Consider the following 21526-nt stretch of genomic DNA (forward strand, 5'->3'; position numbering starts at 1 on the left):
GAGAATGAAGTTGAGAGGATAAAACCCTTGTCAAAGGGGTTAGATTCAAGCTCGTGCACCAAGTCCTGGCTTCTGCTGCCCATTTGTGGGCTTCTACTTAGACAAGTCCTGGAAGCCAGATGCCACCGTGATGGAAGGACATTTGGGCACTAGGGGTAGTTATGAATTTATTATCTGCTACCAGTTTCAAACCTGGAATTCAGAAATGAAAGGAACTACGAGATTGAAATCTCTATCACCTTCAGTCTGAAACAAAGGCATTCTCTATGTTGTACAGAGCAAAAATAAAAACAAAATACATTTCACCTCCATATCCAAAAAGAGAAAAAGCGTAGATTTCAGACTTTTTAGTAGTTAACTGTATCTCTGCAACAGCGGAGGGGAACACTTATTAAAAAGTAAACTTCTAGGGCTTGGGAACTATTATGTTTACTTCAAAATCGAGGAAAGGGAAATTAAAGAAGTTTTTAGATCCATCACTCTTTTAACAAGCATACCCAATCTTTTGGCTGTAACTCTTATTTACAAAAAACAGAAACCCAAACAGAGGCAATCTGCTGTTTGGGGGAAAACTTTTGGTTGGAAATCAAGAGACCTGGTTCTAGTCCCCACAGTTCTATTAAGTAGACATTTGGTGCTATCAGCAATGGACCAAAATTGTACCAGGATGAAATTTGCTGTCTCAAAACAAGGTGATTATTCTAAAGTTCCACTGGCTCTGAAATTCCGGGGGCCAAGGAGGGCCAGTGATTGAATCAACCAGTGCCAAAGGTAACATAAAGGTGACTCCTAAACAGAACCTCCATTATTTTAGAATGTGATTTATATGAATGAGTGATGGATCAACAGATGTAATCTTCTTAAAGTATTTGGGAAACTCAAAAAATTTTCCAACGATTGAAATTATGGGCAAACTTGTCGAAGTGAGAGAGCTTTTCTAGATCCATCCAGCGTTCTTTAATTATTCAGATAGCTGAGGGACTATTTACTGGGTTAGCTGGTCTTCAAAGATGGCTGCCAATGAGCCATGCATTCGTTCACACCCTTTTGTAGACCCTCCCACACTGCCCTGTGTCTCACTGTAACCACATGACATTGTGCCAGTCCTGTGCCTAAGCCAAAAGAGGTCTTGGTTGCTGCTACTTTTGTGCTTCTGGGGAGCCCAGAGCTGCCACTGCTCTGTTACACACTAAACATATCAGAGTTAACAGATCCAATAGAGGCCCAGATGCCTCATTTCCAACGCCATCCTTTGTCCTTATTAAAATGTGTACATATCAGGGAAAGAGAAAAAGCCCTATTGTGGGCTCTAGATGCCTTGATTAAAAGAGGCTTCTTGTCACCAATATTTTGAATTGTCCCTTTGTTTGGCATCTTGGAGATGCCTAATGGCTGAGAGGCATACTCTTCTTCTGCCAAGAGGGCAGAGCATCTGAAATGGCAGCTGGGATCCTTTACAGGTGAACCCTCAGGGATGGTAGTCTGAGGACAGTCTGCTTGGAAGTCGACTTCCTTAAGACCACCGTGTTTGAATACTCCCCAGGGGCCTCGTGTATTGGGGTGTGTGCACCTGTGTGTAGACAGCAGACTTCAACACTCCCTTTGCTTTCTAACACTCCTGGGTTCTTCTGCCTGGTACCTCAAGTTCTTCTGCTTTTCCCTGTTTCTAGGTGTCTATTTTCTTTTCCCTTAACTGTCCATCAGCTGATCCTGATATAGTGTTAGGCATTAGTTAACTGATAAGAAAACTGAACGTTAAGACTTTTTTCAGGGAGTTTCTGCATCAAAAATGAAACAAAGGAGTGAAGATGCAGCAAGTGTTATTTTACGGGGGTATCAAAGGAACGTGATTCTCAGTGACACCACTAAGGCAGCTGCTTTAGCCACAAGGATGGCCCAGCGCTCCTTATCAGTGAGAATTTTACTACCGTCTCCAGAGTGAATCTCACACCTAAAAGGCAGAAAGTATTCCAGGGAGAGGCAACGGAAAATTTCGAGGGGAAAACTCAGGAATGAGCTTTGTGGTATGTTCACATTTTCTATTAAGAAAACATCGTTCCGGTATTGGTACCAAAACAGACATATAGACCAATGGAACAGAATAGAGAGCCCAGAAATGAACCCACAAACTTTTGGTCAACTAATCTTCGACAAAGGAGGCAAGAATATACAATGGAATAAAGACAGTCTCTTCAGCAAATGGTGTTGGGAAAACTGGACAGCAGCATGTAAAACAATGAAGCTAGAACACACCCTTACACCATATACAAAAATCAACTCAAAATGGATTAAAGACTTAAACATAAGACAAGATACAATAAACCTCCTAGAGGAAAACACAGGCAAAACATTATCTGACATACATTTCAAAAATTTTCTCCTAGAAGAAATAAAAGCAAGAATAAACAAATGGGACCTAATGAAACTTACAAGCTTCTGCAGAGCAAAGGAAACCAGAAATAAAACAAGAAGAAAACCTACGGAATGGGAGAAAATTTTTGCAAGTGAAACCGACAAAGGCTTGATCTCCAAAATATATAAGCAGCTCATACGACTCAATAAGAAAAAAATAAACAACCCAATCCAAAAATGGGCAGAAGACCTAAACAAGCAATTCTCCAAGGAAGACATACAAATGATCAAAAAGCACATGAAAAAATGCTCAATATCACTAATTATCAGAGAAATGCAAATCAAAACTACAATGAGGTATCACCTCACACCAGTCAGAATGGCCGTCATTCAAAAATCCACAAATGACAAATGCTGGAGAGGCTCTGGAGAAAGGGGAACCCTCCTACACTGCTGGTGGGAATGCAGTTTGGTGCAGCCACTATGGAAAACAGTGTGGAGATTCCTCAAAAGACTAGGAATAGACTTACCATATGACCCAGGAATCCCACTCCTGGGCTTGTATTCAGAAGGAAATCTACTTCAGGATGACACCTACACTCCAATGTTCATAGCAGCACTATTTACAATAGCCAAAACATGGAAACAGCCTAAATGTCCATCAACAGGTGACTGGATAAAGAAGATGTGGTATATTTATACAATGGAATACTACTCAGCCATAAAAACCGACAACATAACGCCATTTGCAGCAACATGGATGCTCCTAGAGAATGTCATTCTAAGTGAAGTAAGCCGGAAAGAGAAAGAAAAATACCATATGAGATCGCTCATATGTGGAATCTAAAGACTCATGGACAGAGAATACAGACTTGTGGTTACCAGGGGGGTAGAGGGTGGGAAGGGATAGACTGGGATTTCAAAATTGTAGAATAGATAAACAAGATTACACTGTATAGCACAGGGAAATATACACAAAATGTTATGATAAATCACAGAGAAAAAAATGTGACAATGAGTGTGTATATGTCCATGAATGACTGAAAAATTGTGCTGAACACTGGAATTTGACACAACACTGTAAAATGATTATGAATCAATAAAAAATGTAAAAAAAAAAAAAAGAAAACATCGTTCCAATTTCTTCCTTCATTAAACGGGTTTATCATACCTAATTAAGAGTATTTTTCTGACTGTGAAAACAGCCTGTCTCATTTTCAGAGGTTAGACAACCCTCCTCCCATGGTCCATTTGTGTGTGTGTTTATATGTGAATTGGGTAATTGATAACTTGGTTTATGTTTCTTATGCCTCCAAGAGTTAAGAACAAGGTTGTCCAAGTCCTGAGAGGTAAAAATTTATTGATTTATATCGTATCAGCATGTCATGATATGGTCACACCTGCTCATACAGCTGACTTTTTCTTATAGCCAAGAGAGGAAATTTTTTCCTTTAAAAATACAATTTTTTTTTCAGCAGGAAGAAACATTTTTTAAAAACAAACATTTTCGTATTAAGTGGAAATTAAAAACAATGGCTCTTCTTTTTGCCCCCAACTCATGAATAGGACTGGTCAGCAACAGATCTGAGAGAGCTTCAAATCTGCTTTCAGGGCTCTGCCCTCAGTTTGTTCTTTGTCTTCCACACAAACCACACTGGGGCGTGGGGGAGGAGAAATTACAGCCTCACTGAAACAGCAGCCGAAATCCAGATAGGAAAAGAAGAGGTAGACTGAACTGTACGATTTATCTATTTGGTAGATTGTGTAAGATACTTAAATACGTTTAAAAGTTTTCAATGGGATCAAACATACTCTCCAAACAAATATCTAAACAATAAATGTTTTCAATGCTCAAAACACGATCTTAGAGATGCCTATTATCAGTATACTTAACTCTGAAAAATGAAAGCATAGAACCAACTTTAGAAATATGCAAGCTTCCCATGCACTTCAGGAAGCTTTTGTCAAATTCTTCAAACCAAAGTACCCTCTTGAAGGACTGGCATTAATGATTTCCCACTCTTTAAAGCCCCTGCAAGAGTCAGTGATAGGAACATCTTGAAAGCAGTACGTTCACTCGACACAGTTTGAAAAAACAAAAGCACAGGGCAGTGGTGTGCTGAAGACGACTCCTACTGGCTCCCTAGAGCTGATTGTTAAATTTTAGAATTTTGCCAGCAGTTGCTAAATAGTTGTTAATCAAGTTAAATTATATAAGCTTACAATGAGTGCTGAAGCTATAAGTGGTTCACTTTAATGGGTATAATTTGTACAAGGGTAAGACATAGTTTAATAGATGACATATCAAAGTGAATGACAATAAATATGACAAATAAATGGATTAGGATGTAATTCTACTTTTCAAATCATGGCTGAATTACAATCAGATTGGCAAGAGTTCAGCAAAAATCAGTTAAAGCATCCTGGGAGAATCAACTGGCTATATGGAATTTACAATAAAGTACATTTTATTATTATTTGTTAATTGTATTAGGTATCCCTGCCATCAGCAAAATTTATAGCAAACTTGTGTACACTTGTATACATAATTTTTTTTCTAGGGGAGCAGAATATTAAACATTTACCAGTATACCACTGGATGGGGAAAATGGGGAGGGAGTGAGAATAGTTTAAAACCAAAGAAGGAAGTACGTTTTTCATCTGGTTTTTCAGTTTGCCCTCAGCATCCAACTGCCATGACACACGTCCACAGATATTAATGCCAAAATATCTCCAGTAAAATACAAACACCCCACCCCCACTACTAAGAATTAAAAGCACTTTACTTGAAAAAAAATCAACTTTATTTTTTTCTAGGTTAAAAAAAATAGAACCAGCTATTCATTTTTGTCGAGAAAATGCTTCTTCTGGCGTTCACATCTATATTTCTGAAAAGGTGATCTGGTTACTATAATAATCCCAAATGCATTCACAAACCAGATCCACATGTGACCAGCCCTTTACAAAATTTAATTACAGTTGCCACAGCCTTTACATTCATTCTTATTATACATTATTACATGCAGATACACAAAGAAAGAGACAGGTCAACAAGCTGAAGTAAACATTATGGCATCAGGAAAACTAAAATCCACCTGTATAAAATAAATACAACTTTGTAATAACTGTAAAGAAAACGAAAGCACTTAATACAACAATGGCAGGTCCATGTATAACTGTTTCATTACTCAGTCATGAAGTAAGTCACTGTAAAATGCATAGACTCTTTACATGTAAAGAATTTGTGCATCACAGTCATGTGTTCAACAGTTTTACACAATAAAAATAAAGCCATTCAAAATATGTGTGTATACCTTGCAACTAGATTACACTTAAAAATTTTTTTTGCTCTTTTAACTGTTTTAAAAAAATATTAAATGTAAAAATCCTCAAATGGAAATTTTGCAGAAAAACCCTTATTTTATCTTTCGTATGTCTACAGTCACCCTCCCCCAATAGTTCAGCACCCTCAGCTTATTCCCAGGGTCCAGTTCCTAATTGTTGGGGATCAATGCAAAAATGATTACAATAAAGCACCAACCAGTGACTTTTCCAGAGAACAACCAGCCCCTCTGTGACCTAGAAATGTCTAACTTAGGTGGTTTTGGTCCCAAACATATTAGTCTCTATGGCCTCATAAAATGAACCAGTAGATTTGCTGCCCAGGGCAGCTTTGCCTTTGCCTTTCGTGTTAACAGACGTAAAATGCACAGCACTACATTGCAAAAAAGTAGGACTCATCATTTTTATCCACCCTCTGTGGACCAGAGCTGACATGTGCATAGTGGTAACTCTGGAGTGGGGTCCTGCATAATTAAGAAAATAACTAACTCTTCCTATTCAGTAATGCAAACAACATCTTCTTAAATATAAAAAGAATCCAACAAGATGATTCATGATTAAAGTCTACTTCCTGTGATTATAACCAGGTCCCACTAGTTCAGAACAGTCTGTAGGGAAGTGATTGTCAAAAAAAACGTTGCTAAGACAAACCTACAAGAAGCAGGTGACATGAGTGAAGAACAAAGAGGCATTCTTAACGTTGATCCAAACGACGTTAACGTGACAGTGACGTTCTGAGGTTTGCATTTGGTGACTTAATATTTCATTTTCACAAAAAGGCTTGAGAAAAAATACAATACCACTGTCTCGATTATTCATGGATCCCTTTTCCAGCCCATGGATTATTTAGGCTTTTGTGTTTCCTCTCCCTGAAGCTGTCTTCCCAAATCTTTTCACTACTCATTAACAGTCATAAATATATAGGCAAGAAAAATTAATAAACAGCTCAAATCATTTTTAAAAAATTAATAAGCATCCTTAGAAGAAAAAAAATTTGATGAGAATAAAAACACAAGATTCCTAAATACAATTCGATTTTTGGCTTACTAGGACTTATTCTTGGATTAATTATCCAGTAATCTCTAGTTCTTTTACTGCAGAAAGTTAAGGGTTGGCTGTAATATTAAAAACTTCTTAATATGACAGATCTGAACTCATAGCTATCTATTTAAAAAGATCTACTATTTAGATTCTCAACTTGTGTGCCCACCCAAAACATCATTTTTCATGCTGTAATTTCTCTTTACCTTCCACTGGCATATAGGTTTCTCCACAATATCTGTATATTTTAATACCAATAATAGTTTCTGAAGTTAAGAGTGCACTGCCGGGGCGGTCACGTCCGTGGTCACTGCACCTGCCAGTGACCAAGCAGATGCTCCGTCCCTGTGACTTGTTGAGACCAGGATCCAGCAGGGAGTTTTCAACCCTCTCTGTTGTGTGAATCTAGGCAGATCAGCTGAGCCCAAGAAGTGCTGAGAGTCTACAAGCTACTTGCATAAAACTGGCACAGTTTAATTTTCTTTCCCCTTGACAAAATGTATATTCTCTAAACACCCTTTGATCTCACTTTGAAAAGCAAATACAAACCAGGAGTTTTAATTCAGTTCTGTACAGTGAGTGGCGTATTGCTGCTTCCCTGATTCCCATATAAAAACACTGATTCTCTCTTTACAGCCCCAAGTGCAAGCAGGAGAACTCCAGTTACTGATAAGGAAAACACTATCAATGCTCTCAAACAAACATATTTTGCCAACAGAAGACAGAGGACATGTTGATAAAGATTCAGAGAGGGACAGGGCAGATCAAATACACATCTATTTACAACTCACAAATCGATTTTCAAAAATTGACTCACACCTCTATTGGTATTTGTCACTCTAGAGACAGCTGAAGTGACCGCGCTTGAAAAGTAAAGCGTCTTACAGAATCGTTTGTTTAACGTGTACAGTGTATTAAACTGCATCAAGTTCCTTTGGAACACAGTGATGGCAAAAGTGGCCCTAAACCACAATTACATATGTGTGTGCACATTTCTTTTCTTTCTTTCTTTCTTTCTTTCTTTCTTTTTTGTTTTGATAGGAGAACTGGCCACTCTACCTGTGGCTTGCTTAGCCATGAGGAAAAGGTCTACTGGCCAGGGGTATGCAGGCCACTCAACAGTGAGCACCTTACCCCCTAGATGGCCGACTAGCCTCTCAAATGAACAATTTCATCTTGTAGCCCAGTAGTGCTTGCAGGGCCTCAAACAGAAGCATCTCTAAGCTTCTATCTGGCTTCCTATCATCGGCCACACCTCTCAATTCAGACTGGCTTCACCTACTCACTGTCACTGTAAGATATATAACGAATTGCTCAGATTTTTAAAAAAATTGCGTCTTACAATAACCGTTACCAAATCAAACACGTTAACACTGTCTTCTGCATTCCACCAGCAGTGGTGTAACATTCAATGAGGTATTTCAGTTAGCACGTCATTCTCTTTCATATATTCACTGAATTAGCCTAAAGATGAAGCTGCAGTGGGCTTTTGTTTGGTGTTGCTTTGCCTTTCCCACATAACTGGGAGAAAAATTCACATCTTTTCAGTTTTTTTTTTTTGGTTTATTTAAACATAGAAAACAATAGCCTTTAGTTTTATTTTCTGGCCTACTTCTCAAAATTGTCATTTGTGTGATTAGTGACAACAGGGGAATCTACAGTGCTCATATCACAGCTAACTAGCACTGACTCTCTAGGATCTAAATGGTCTTACAGTCCCAAACCCAAAAATACCCTCTCTCTTAACACTGGGAGCGCAGGTGACGGACCGAGGCAGCGCCAGTACTTTTTGAGAAGAGTTTGGTTCTATTGTGAGGTAAACCACATGAACATAGTGACAAATAAAAAAAGTTTTCTAGAACTAAAAACCTGACTTTGTCCTTTCAAAAGCAATCGGAAGAGACTGGGAAGCCTTTTTGCTGGTCTGTCTCCTGGTTACACCGCTCTGACACGGGCAGCTCCATGACGGGATAACGGAACATGGGTAATGGGGGTGCCATGGGAGAACATGTCACCATTTTAAACCAGTACCTGGCTCTGGCTCATACTTTTCCAATAAGCTAGCCTATTTTGCCATAAATTGATCATTTAAATGTTTTACATTAATTTGTTTCAACCAATCCCAAATGCATTTGATGCTAATATGCAAAATGGAGGGGGAAAAAAGGCTCTGGGCTGGACAGAAGCCTCAGCGTGGTGCCCAGCGCAGGTGGTGCTGGAGAGCGTCCGCACACAGATGAACACGCAGACAGGCAGCTTCTGGAGGCCCCACTCACTGTTGATGCTTATGTTTGTTTTCAGGCTACGTTACTAATCCTTTCCTATAGATGCATCTGATAAAAGTGCATTTTGTAAAAGACAAGTATCAATCTATGATATGTCTTCTATACAAGAGGAGAAATCAAGCGACCCCACCTCATATAAGGAAAAGCCCTAGCGCATGTAAACACGGCACTGGACTGAGCTAGTCTTTCTAAAGAACACATTCCAGTACCAGAATACGCCCATGGACACTGCTTCCCTGCCCAGGGCATGCTTGACAACGAACCTCACAGAGTTGCTGAGGACTGCAGCATCGCTACAAACAACAGGGAACAGTTCTTCGGAAGGTGCCAACCAGCTTCCCGCAAGGTCACTAGGAACAGCAAGGGTTGGGGGAAATGACACGCTCTACGGCACTGCCCTAATAGAGACTGCTAGCTAAGGGGAACAAATACGTACAACTTGCTCTGAGTTTGAACTAGATTATCAGGTATTTCTCTCAGAGAGTCTCCTAGGATGGTTTTATGATTTCCTCTTCTCCAAATGTGATGTTTGCTTAAATGTGTGGTAGAGTGTATCTTTTGAAAACATGAAAAGTCCTTAAAACACATTAGCAGGTCATTATATTATTGATCCTCATTTTAGTAGAGTTTTAAAATATCCCAAAGGGGGATAAATATTAGTCCATCCATTGAATTTCCTTTGCTTTTTTTTTTTAATATTCTGTTTTGCGCATGTAAAATAATGCACGCTTATGAAAGTCTGAACTCCTGTGGTGACCTTGACAAGTTCAAGTCAATTCCTAAAACAGGCAATGGTAAAAATACTGAAAGATGTTGTACCACATGTAGCCTGACAAAAATGCAAAAGACTGTATGAGAAATATCCACATGTTGCTCAGGGTCATATCCCTGGAAACAGCTTCTTTATGGCCCTTGGGAGGTGGAAAAGCCCCTAAAAGACAAGATAAAATATTAATTTATTTTACTGTGGTGGTAAGTGTCCTAGAACAAAACCTGAATATTAGTCTAACTAGTTTTTTGTGGCTTTTTAAAAGCACTTTCTGTGACTTCTCGTTGCTCTTAAAGAGAGATTATCATTTGAAACACAATTTTCAAACTGCTGAGCCCTTTCCTGCTGCTGAGCCTTTGCCTTCTCTGCCTGGAATGCCCCCTCTTCCATCTCAGTGAATGGCAGGCTCCCTGCATTCTTCCTATATCAGAAAAATACCACCTATCTCTTCTGCCCACCAGTCACCTTCAACTCCATGCTCACTTCCTTCTTGGCACTTTTTACAATCTGTATCTTGATCCTGATCTATCTCTTTTTTTTTTTTTTTCTTTCCTACAGACTGGTTTACTCTCCGTCTCCTGCTGGAATCTAAACCGCGTGAGAGCAGGCACTCGGGCTGCCTTGTTTTCGATGGTATCCCTAGAGATTTCTACCATGGCTAGGATACAGGATATGTGAAATCAATTAAATAATTTCCAAAATAACATAACTTACGCTAATTCCTCTATTTACAAATGAAATGTTTTTGCCACAAAAGAGGTTGTACATTACTGATATTATTTTCAAACGGCAATATGGTTTATGGAATACATCTTAATAATAAAAAGGAGAAACACCACGTAAACAAATGTCTTTAAATTCTTTTCCGGAAAGGAAAGCTAGACTACTTTGGAGCAATATTTAAGGTCATCTTGAAAACACTCTTCAGCCTTTCAAACAGTCTTTGTCCCTGCTGATAATCCCCTAGGGTAAGCTGATTCTGGAGAGGATTTGCTTCCAACAATTTACAGAGAACATTTTTAAGTTTCAAAGTCTATTATGCAAATAGTTTTCTTCAAAAGAGGTTTACATTATTGTTGCTACGATTTAGACCAAATATCATAAAGAGATTGAGACTGAAAAAGAGAGATCTTGTTGGCCTCTTAATTACCTGACGCCTTCTTACACATCCAACCTGTCTTGTCTTTAAATTCTAGAGTTAAGACCAAGGAATGTGCGCAGCACAGAGGGGCATCCTGTTTAACGAGTCTTCCTAGGAATTCTAACAGCATACAGTGTCCTACTCATGTCATATTAACACGCACTACTCCAGAGCCTCAGGTTCAGAAAGATAAAATGACAAAGGAACCCTACTGAGGACAAAGTGAAGCAATTTTAAACACACAGACAAAATCCTTAGAGGTAATTAACAGTTTCAGTCTTTGCTTATTAGTACTAGATCTTTGACAATCTGATTTATTTTTGTTGTTTTTTTTTTTGGTTTGTTGTTGTTGTTTTTATTTTGTGGGGAGAGGTAATTAGGTTTACTTATTTATTTATTCTTAGAGGAGGTACTGGGGATTGAACCCAGGATCTCAAGCATGCTAAGCATGCACTCCACCACTTGAGCTATATCCTCCCCCCAAGTCTGATTTAACATCTATTTTAATTATGTACCAAAAAACTCTAAGTGGGAAGAAAATTGGGCCTCTATTAATCTAAAACCCCATGGCGATCCTCAGACCTGGGACAACTTTCTCTTCATCTTTTTATTCCTATTGCAGGCTCTAGCAAATAGGCCTACCACACAGCTGTCTGGGGAAGCACTCTGGAAGTGCCTGGCATTCTACCAAGGTTAATCTCCTTCTCTCCTAACTACCTGTTTTCCTCCCTCTCTCCTCCTCCCCTCCTATGTCTTTTTCACTGCATTTTAGTTTTCATAGAACGTAGAGAATACTGAGTATAGAAAAGTGATCTGAAGGTAAATAGACTTTTTTCTCCCTAGGAGAAAAATGTAATAAGGCTGTATCCATGAAAACTTAAAAGGTAAATGTTATCCCTCTGTGTAAAGAAAAGAACAAGCACGTTAAAGTGCAGTTAAAAATGATCTGAAATGACTACAAGGTGATGGCATTAGTGAAACGATCAAGTCCAATGCCAAAACATGAATGATATTTGCTATTTCATAAAACGGCCCATATAATCATGGATGTATAACTGCAGTCTTCCACAGACTGTGTACTTTCTTGAACGAGATCCATTTATACAATGTTTTTTCTCATCATTTGATTTTTCCACACTGGCTGATGAAGCAAGAGCCTGAATAAATTTAGCATAAATTTGTCTTTATAAAAATTCTAAGCTGAAATTCTTCTATACAGAAATACTTTGATTCCTTTAGGGTATTTGAAGAATCAAAAAATGGTTCAGACACATCTTTGAAACTATCAGTAACTTCAGGAATGCATGTAATAGGATTCTGTGTACCTGTTTCATAAAAATGTGACAAGAGGTCCTCTTTTTCAATAAAACGTTGATAGAGCCAATCAGCAAGGTCATCAGTCTCCAGGGGTACATCTTTAACTGGAAAGATCCTATTAAGATCAGGGAAAAAAAGAAAAACTACTTTAATTCAGGAGTCAGAGTCATTCAGAACCACAACTCAGCTTTATGGGCCCGGCACACTTCTGCTGCGCGACTCTGCTACACAATTCAGCTTTAGATTATCCTGTATCTATGAGTAATTATTGAGAAACGCCTGTCTTCCTATGTTTGTAGGTTTAAGGAGGAGCGGTTTTTGGAACAGATGAAGTTTTAAAATGCAGCTTCTTTAGAACACATGTATAGTACTCAAATGCTAGGCCAAATAATGCATCTTAGGAATGTTCTTTTGGTGGGAATGCCTGGGAACCGGACAGAATCTGCCTAAATTGGTGCTTTTTTGTTAACTGTATCACAGATACTGGTTTCACAGCAGAGCCAACTCTCACTGACCAGGCGTAGTTGCTGGAACGTGACCCTGAACAGTCTGCAACTGCGTTCTTACTCAACAGGAAATGGGGTGATCAGTGATGTCTCCCCATTGCAAGTGAGAACAGAAAGGGGAAGCAGGATTAAGTACTATGATTTGTTGACCTTGAAAAAGTGCTTCTTTCTTTTCTTTTTTGTTTTCCAGTGGGGGGAGGTGTTATTTTTTTCCTCATCGTAGGTATAAAGGTACATTTTTAAAAGTCTGCAAAAGTTTTGTTTGTATGAAAAATGCAGTCCCTGCCCCTCTGCCCTTTGTTTCTTCCTCCCCAGGGGAAATGATTTTCACCTCTTTGTATTTATCACCATGTTTCTTCTTCAGTTTTAGGGCTTATCCACTGACTATCAGAGATGAGGACTAACCTCCTTCCTTTTCCTGTTCCCACCACATGAGCACGTCCTTACCATCTTCCCAATGCAGTTGTATGGTCATTTTAATTACTACAATATTTGACATTTACACTATTATCATCATGTAAACATATTCAAAGCTAAGTCATGGAGTAAACCATGACTACTTTTTCTTTCCTATCCGACTTTTGTTCTCCCTGTGTTGAGCAATTGCATTGTTTTCTAGGTACATATAACAAGTTCAACCACAAACGCTGGGCCAATTGTCTAAAATCAATTCTCTGGATCACGTCTGCAAACTTTCCTTTAAGGGGCCAGACAGAAAATATTTAGCCTTTGCAGGCTATTATGATCTCTGTCCCAACTTTTCTACTCTGCTTTGTACTGGAAAGACAGCAAAGCTCACCCTCCTGAGTTGAAGAAATTTATAGACAAGAAGTTATCACTGAAATTAAATGGGAGCAGATATGTCCAAGAAATATTGCAGGAATTTTGATCCTTTCGTGAATCTTGTGACAGATGAATGTGTGGAGATGGCAACGAGTGGGCAACAGAACAACACTGGAATGTGGTAACATGGGGAAATGGTATCATCACGTTAGAAGCCTTGGAACAACTATGAACAATGGCTGTGTTCACCAGAGAAATCAACTGCTTCCACATGTCTCTTCCCCACATTTTACTATGATAAAAATTGGGTCATGTACATTTTCTTATTGAACATTTTTTTGTTAAATAAGCTTTTGTAACAGTAAATAAATAAATAAATAAATAGCCATAGAGCTAAAGAATATCTTGAAATAGTGTTTAAAACATCTTTATAGGGAGAAAAGTGACATTAAAAATAAGGCTGATGTAGGGGATGGGTACAGCTTAGTAGTAGAGCACGTGCCTTCACGAGCTCCTGAGTGCAATCCCCAGTACCTCCATTAAGAAAAAAAAAAAAAAGCTGACTTAAACAGAGGTAATGTGGGTTTACCAAGTGAACTCTTGAAAGAATGTGGTGAGGATGATGAAGTATCTAATCAAAATGGGGTGAGTGTGGGAGCAGGGCTCTGTTTTAACAGAAAATCTCTCCTACCATCTGCTTGGAATAGCTTGGACATTCTCTTGCTTTAGGAGGCAGCCAGGAGGGCAGATCAAATGCTCCCTCAAGAGTAATCTACCTCTATTACTCATTGTTTGGTCACCATGGGATTAAAATATTAAAACGACTAATCTCCTAAAATGGCAGAGTATCAAATGCACTGAATACCAGTCATCTTGGAAGCAAATAAAAGAGTTCTTGTGGGACATAAATAAATAAATTACAGAAATAAATCTTTCCAATACCAATAGCTAAACAAATGAGAAACTAGCTCTTAATTTTCAAGAAACAAAAATTTTTATTATCAGTAATCTAGAACGTGCTCCTAAATACAGAGTATTCTACCAAAATCCATAGAATCAGATTTACGAGTACTAGATAAATCCTAGTTTCATAAAAAGATATAAAATCATGCTTAGCAGATGGCACCTCTATACATTCTCATTAGAATATTAGTATTTCATGCCACCAAGACTCCGAAATGTGAGCTGACAAACAACATGGCTAAAACCCTCAATTCAATTATGCCATCTACATGTAAGGAGCTACTCAGCCCTGAAGAAGATAAATAGTTCATGCTTTCTAAAACCTAATAATCTAGCAGAGGGATAAGGAAAGCAAATAATCTAAAACCAGAATGTGGGAAATGTTGTATAAGGAGTTTAAAGAATTTCAAATGAAGGGGTGTGCGTGTCTACTTAGGACACAGGATACGTGGAAAAGGTATCACTTGAGTTGGCCTAAAAGAGTGAGGAGGATTAAAAAACATTTTACAATTTTTTAACAAAGTAACAATATGTATATCATTTTCAAGAGTCAGAGTACTACAAGGTTTACAATAAAAAAAATAATAGGGCTTATTTTTTCCCTCCTTAGATACCTGTTTCCCAGATAGAAGCCCTGTTCACCTCCACACCACGTATAAATCTGCTAAATAACACCACAGTTTCTAGATCATCCAACTTAAAATGTACTCACTAACCTCCTACCCTGGAAGGTAAGAACCTGGCTCTCTTCTACTTCTGTCCTCGTCCCCTTCTGCTTCCTCCTCCTCCTCTCCTGCAGAGTTAATAATTCCTCCTCAGTGTCATCTCTGTCCTTTGTAACTATGCTTATTAGTATATGTTCTCTTTATTTCCCTTTGTGTCTGTTTCTTCTATCAGACCATGCCATATTCATCTTTGCACACCTATTGTGTAAATCAGCGCCTGCTGCTTTGTAGGAACTCAGGTTTGCTGAACTGAATTAAATTCAAAGTAATCCACCAGTGTAAAACCTTACAAGTACCATCTGTAGACCGCCATAAACACATGGGCATGGTTAGCTGACATCACCAGGGTTAGAAGGACATTAAGGATAATTCAGAAATGCAGAAACCACTTGTCATCAAAAATAGATTTATGGGCAAGAACAGATATTGTCAAATTTAATATATCAGAATATCTCCCAGCAGTCAATTTCCAGAAGTTCGCTTTGATCCATCATCCTTAGGTAAGCTGCTCAGGCCTCATCCTCAACATAATAAAATGTAGTATTTTTATAGCTTTCCCTGACTTCACTAGCAAGATTAAAAAAAAAAAAACAACCACTCAGTAATCTGAAAATAGAATTCAGCAATCCAGATATAAACTTTTTACCCACTTCAAATATAGGGAAAAACTGAGGTTCTCAGGTAGCAAACCTAGGGTCATATAGGAGAGAATTTTGAGTGACTTGAAGTCTGTGTAGAAAGGAAGGCAGCAAATACTCAGCACTGGGGCTACCTCTTCCCTTCACAGTCAGGGACAACTGAGCCTGGTACCCCTTTCCCTTGATTCCTGCTCCTTATAATAGTCAAAGCTATAGCTAACCAACACGCCACTTGAAGGTATAAAAAATGAGATGGCAAAATGAGATGGTAGCACCTCAAACTTATACCTTTATTCATGTTACACCCCTTGAAGCACAAATGCTTGCTAAATGAACTGAACTCTCCGGTAAGCAAAACTGAACAGTGGTGTATTTGCTTAAGAGAATCACTATTATGCTTTCCATGAGTCTAATGGCTTTTTAAAGTTTTTCCTTTAAGATTTTTATTTTTTTATAGCGGTTTAAGATTCACAGCAAAATTGAGGGGAAGGTACAGAGATTTCCCCCTAATGACTTCAAGTAACTAAAAGATAAATAATGATCACCAGTGAGAGTTATGCTTAACCATTATTAACCAATTAAAAATTAAACTCTAAGAATTATTTTTTTGGGGGGATATAATATTTCTAACAAAACTTAATTAGAAAACAAAAAGTATTTAAAAAAATTGGGGGGGGGTAGTTAGGTTTATTTATTTATTTATTTTTAGAGGAGGTACTGGGGATTGAATCCAGGATCTTATGTATGCTAAGCATGTGCTGTACCACTTGAGCTATACCCTCCCTACAAAAAGTATTTTTTGAATACCAATGGCAGTCATTGTTCTCGACTCTGGAGAAATCTGGAAGTGAAAAAGACAAGGTGACCCCCAGAGGGCCAAGAAAAAAGGAACCAGAGCACTTCATTTCCAAAGCTTATTATAGTTCTCCGAATTATATTATGTCCAGATTCATATATTGAAAATAACTTAGTAAATTAGATTTTAGGTTACGTCTTGGTTCTTTACAATGTTAACAGTAAAAAATATCTTTCATATTATAACTTCTTATAAATATTTGAGAAGAAATTAGGCATATGTTCTAACTAGAGAATGAAGATTTTATCTTATTTGAAATGATGATTTACCTCTTTCAAATCTCCAACTTCATTACAGAAATACAGAATTCAATCTATAATATGGTCAAACCTCAATTAAGATTTTAATGTCTCCAGCATCCTGAATAGTGCCAAACTAAAATGTTTTGTTTTCTTAAAGGAAAAAAAAAACTATTGGTGCAGAAAAGAAAAAAGAACTTGGAGGTGGTGAACATTAAAAAAAAATGGCAATCAGAACTAAAAACCTGAAGATTAAGTTTAATGTCTAACTTTCCATTTTCCAACTGGAAGTTTTGAATAGTGACTGATGACTAAAATGCCCAGCCTTTTCCAGCGAAAAGCCAGGACACAGAGGCTAAGCCACAGAAGAGAATTATTAGACAGCAGAAGTAGAGGTGAGATAAGTAATAATTGTAAGAGGTGATAGAGAAAAGCTCCAGCACAAAAAAAAAAAAAAAAAAAAAAAAAACAAAGACAGGACACTGTTTCCTTCTGCTAGGGAAAAAGAACACTACTTTTAGTTCAAGAGGTAATCTTACGACCTTATGAGTAATTTGGGGGCTGGGGCTGAGGCTCAGGGTGGTAAACCCCTAAACCTTCATCATTAGTATCTAGTGTGCACCACTTCGGGGTGAGCCACTTTAGAGTTACACAGTTACTGGGGAAAGGTGACCTGAAACTTGGTCCTCATTATGCTGAATAACTGAATTTTAAATTGAAGAATTAATACTCACATTGTTTTTTTTTAAAAAAAAAAAAGCCTCAAGTAGTACAAAGAGAGGTAAGCATCCCTCCCCAGAGGCATTCGCTGTCAATACCAACCATTCAGCAGTCTGTGCTGGGGAGGACATAGGAGAGGCAGCAATCACTTTTTGCACTTTTGCTTAAGTGCTGCATGCCAAATATCCAATTAAATTATAGTTAAGGATTTATTATACTGATCTTAAGATGTCTCTCAGTTTCAGAGATGTTAATATGTGAAAAATATGCATCTTAATGGATGAAATACGGTATATGATGTCTTGTTTACTGTGTTTTTCAGGTATTAATTCTAAGAGGTAACACTACTTTCTCTCTATGGGGTGGGCTTCAAGTATCACTTTTCTAACCATCAACCTATAAGAAATGTAGTTAGAAAATCATCAATCACACACAAGTTCCCAAGAAAATCTGGACTTTCTAATCTTTGCATTGATCTGACCCTGCCCCCATACTGCACTGCTTTAATTATATTAAGCCATGACATGTGGCAGGAAGGATTCCTCTGTCTTGTTCATCTTTAAAACTATCTTAAGCTATTCATTTATCTTACTCTCTCAAATGAATTTTAGAGCCACTTGTCAAGTTTCAAAAAAAAAAAACAAACCCTCCAGGATTCTGATTCCAAATACTCCTGGATATAATGTAATTGCAATTACGTTAAATTTATAGGTTAATGTGGGAGAACTGACATGTCTATAATTTTCAGCCTCCCCCTCTAAGAGAACAAAGTATCTCTTTCTACTTATTCAGGTCTTTCATGTTCTTCAATGAAGTTTTATATTTTCCTTCATAAAAGCTTTATACATTTTTTGTTAAGTTTTATTGGTAGATACTTTATAGTCTTGCTTCTGAGAATAGCATCTTCTTAAAAAATTACACTTTCTATTTATTTCAGGATAAAGGGATAATACTGATTTTTCTGTAATAATTTTATATCAAGATTGCTGAACTCTACATACAGATGGTAAACTCAGTTTCTTGGGTTTTCTATGTAGACTACTGAGGTGGTTAACTTCACATGTCAACTTGACTGGACTAGAGGATACCTGTGCAGTTGGTAAAACATTATTTCTGGGTGTCTGTGAGGATGCCACTGGAAGAGACTGGCATTCTAATCAGTGGACTAAGAAGACTGCCCTCACCAATGAGATGGGCAGTATCCAATCCACTGAGGGCCCAAATGCAACAGAAAGGCGGAGGAAGGGTAAATTCAAATCCTGCTTGAGCTAAACATCCACCTTCTCTGGCTCTAGGACATTGGTACTTCTAGTTCTTTCAGATTCCCTTCCCCAACATCCTCAGACCTTGGGATTCAGACTGAATTATGCCACTGGCTTTTCTGGTTCTCCAGTTTGTAGACAGTAGACTACAGGACTTCTCAGCCTCCAAAACCATGAGAGCTGACTCCTATGAGAAATCCCCTCTAACTAATCTCTCTGTATATCCTATTGGTTCTGTTTCTCTGAAGAACCTTGACTAATATCTGTCATTCCAATGGATGATTTATAGCTCATTTTTCAAATAGGTTTAGAACATTTCCAACACCTTTATAGTTTGGGGCACAGTAGGGAAAAACCTTTTTTTAATGGCTCATCAAACAATATAAGACTATGGACCTTCTTATACCATTACTATGAGGGTATCTTAAGCAAACTATCCTCTATGTGTCACATGGCAGAAGGGGCCTCAATTCTAAATTAAAATTCCTGACATCACTGTCTGGAGTGAAAGAGATAAAATGAGTAGGTATCATTCACCCCTCAGAGCACTGTACTGACTAAAAATTTAAACTAAAAACAGCATTCAAAAACTATTTCTGACAGACAACCAGACATTATTTACCTCCTGATAGAAGAAGTAAGCTACACCACTTATAAAGTATTTCTTGTCAAGCAAATTCAAACCTCAATCTGATAAAGTTTAGTATCTACCTACCAATTTATAGGCAAAACAGGTAACAGAGGGATTCACAAGATACAATCCAAAACCAAAACTGTATAAACACTACAAGGCAAGTAGTCTGGTATCTTCAAAAAATAAACTATAAGGAAAATGAAAGAGAGAGTGGGGAATCTACATATAAAAAGAAACTTAAGAAATACACCAACCAATTGCAACCCAACTGAATCCAAACTGTTTTAAAAAATAATTCATGAGACAATCTAGGAAATTTGATAACTGACTAGGTATTTAAAAATATTAATGAATTGTTATTAATATTTCTAGGTATGATAATGTGCAACATTTTTACAGAAAGAAATCTGACATTTTAGAGAATACATAATGAAATATTTATAAATGAAATGATATTACGCCTGAGCCTTCCTTCAAATTAATCCAGTAGGATCTGGGAAGTAACAAAGAGGAAACAATATTCACCATAAGTGGACAATCAGTACATGGGGTTTAATTTACAATTTTGAAATTTTCCATATAGAAAGTTTTAGAGGGAAAAAACTATTTCTGAAGTTATAGCCCCTAGAACTTATAAAAACTGTCAACTTTCAGTTGTTTTAAGGAGGAAAAAATAGAAAGGAAAACCAAAGTGACATATTAATCACAAATATAAAATTACAAATAAAATTATCAAAATAATTATACTCTATTTTTAAATGTTGATAATTTCTCTTATAAGTAAGTTCTTCCCTCATCTCTTTGATGAACACTTGCAATTCAGATATAATTTTAATAACATTCTCTAATCTAACATTAGCACTAAAAGGTTAAATATATCTATTATCAAAAAATCTAAAGCATGGGGTGGGGGGAGCTACATGTATATACTAAGATATTCAGCATAGTGTTATTAAAGTCAAGAATAAAACCTGAAAAGTCTATAGTCAATGGGGAATTAAGGAATTAAATGCATCTACTAATCAGGATTTTAGAAAGCCACTAAAAATGTCAGGACTTCATAAAAGAACTTAAAAATACTTACAATATTTGTAGTCTTAACAACTAGTATGTATGTAGTACAGGTTTAATGTTCATTAAAAAGCTATGTGGTATAAAGGACAACAAATAATTTTTATGCATATTACAATTATAGCTACATTAAAAACGCACATAAAAATAAATATTAAAAGGAAATATAAAAAGGAATTTTATGTGAGCATGCTGGGAAAATTTTTTTCCCCTCTATTAAGTGTTTTTCATAGTTATGTGCCTTTATTTTTAAAAATAAATTTAATATTTTTACAAAGTACACAATAGAGAATATCTAATAATATTAAAGAAAAAAATTTAATCCTTTAATCCCCTAAATCTAAAACGTTATCATTTCAGCGTATCATCAACAAAAATTATTAGTGAGATGGTTTACATTCTCTTTTCCTACTAGTCTTTAAAATTCATTGTGTATTTTACACTTACAGAACATTTCAATCAGACTAGTCATGTTTTTAAGTGCTCAGTAGCCACACATGGCTAGTGGCTGTTATAACTGGACAGGGCACATTTAGATAGCATGATTTGAGCATTCATACATTCAATAAGTACTGAGTTTCTATTATTTGTCAGAAATGTTCTATAAATATAACTAAGAAGAAGACAGGCTAAGTACCTGCTCTCACGGGGTTGTGTTCTAGACAAGGAAGGCAGACGCCAATGAATAAACTATTAAGATTTCCAGTAATGATTGAATTTTTAGATAAAGATGCTACTTCATCCTAATCTGTTTCATAGCAGGGCATTTTTAATACCAAGTTGAGGATTATTATATTCATTTCTTATTATATAAATATGAAGACTGAGGCATAAATAATGATATACTGTTTCAAACCTATCAGTCTTGCAAAAAATCAAATG

General features: G+C 37.1%; 1 protein-coding gene and 1 pseudogene across 1 annotated transcript in view; one reads left to right on the top strand and one right to left on the bottom strand.

The window, feature by feature from the left end:
- Positions 1-5914: 5914 nt before the first annotated feature.
- The window catches only part of LPGAT1 (lysophosphatidylglycerol acyltransferase 1), a 55602-nt gene continuing 39990 nt past the window's right edge, over positions 5915-21526 (bottom strand). The window contains exons 8-9 of the mRNA XM_072948496.1: positions 12256-12362; positions 5915-9951 (exon numbers count right to left, since the gene is read on the bottom strand). Coding sequence (XP_072804597.1) covers positions 9800-9951; positions 12256-12362 — 259 coding nt within the window. The 3' untranslated portion in view covers positions 5915-9799. The remainder of the gene's footprint in view (positions 9952-12255; positions 12363-21526) is intronic.
- Positions 13294-13768, top strand: LOC140688566 (small nuclear ribonucleoprotein G pseudogene; annotated as a pseudogene).

This window comes from Vicugna pacos, chromosome 23, assembly GCF_048564905.1.
Source record: "Vicugna pacos chromosome 23, VicPac4, whole genome shotgun sequence".
NCBI classification, from domain to species: Eukaryota; Metazoa; Chordata; class Mammalia; order Artiodactyla; family Camelidae; genus Vicugna; species Vicugna pacos.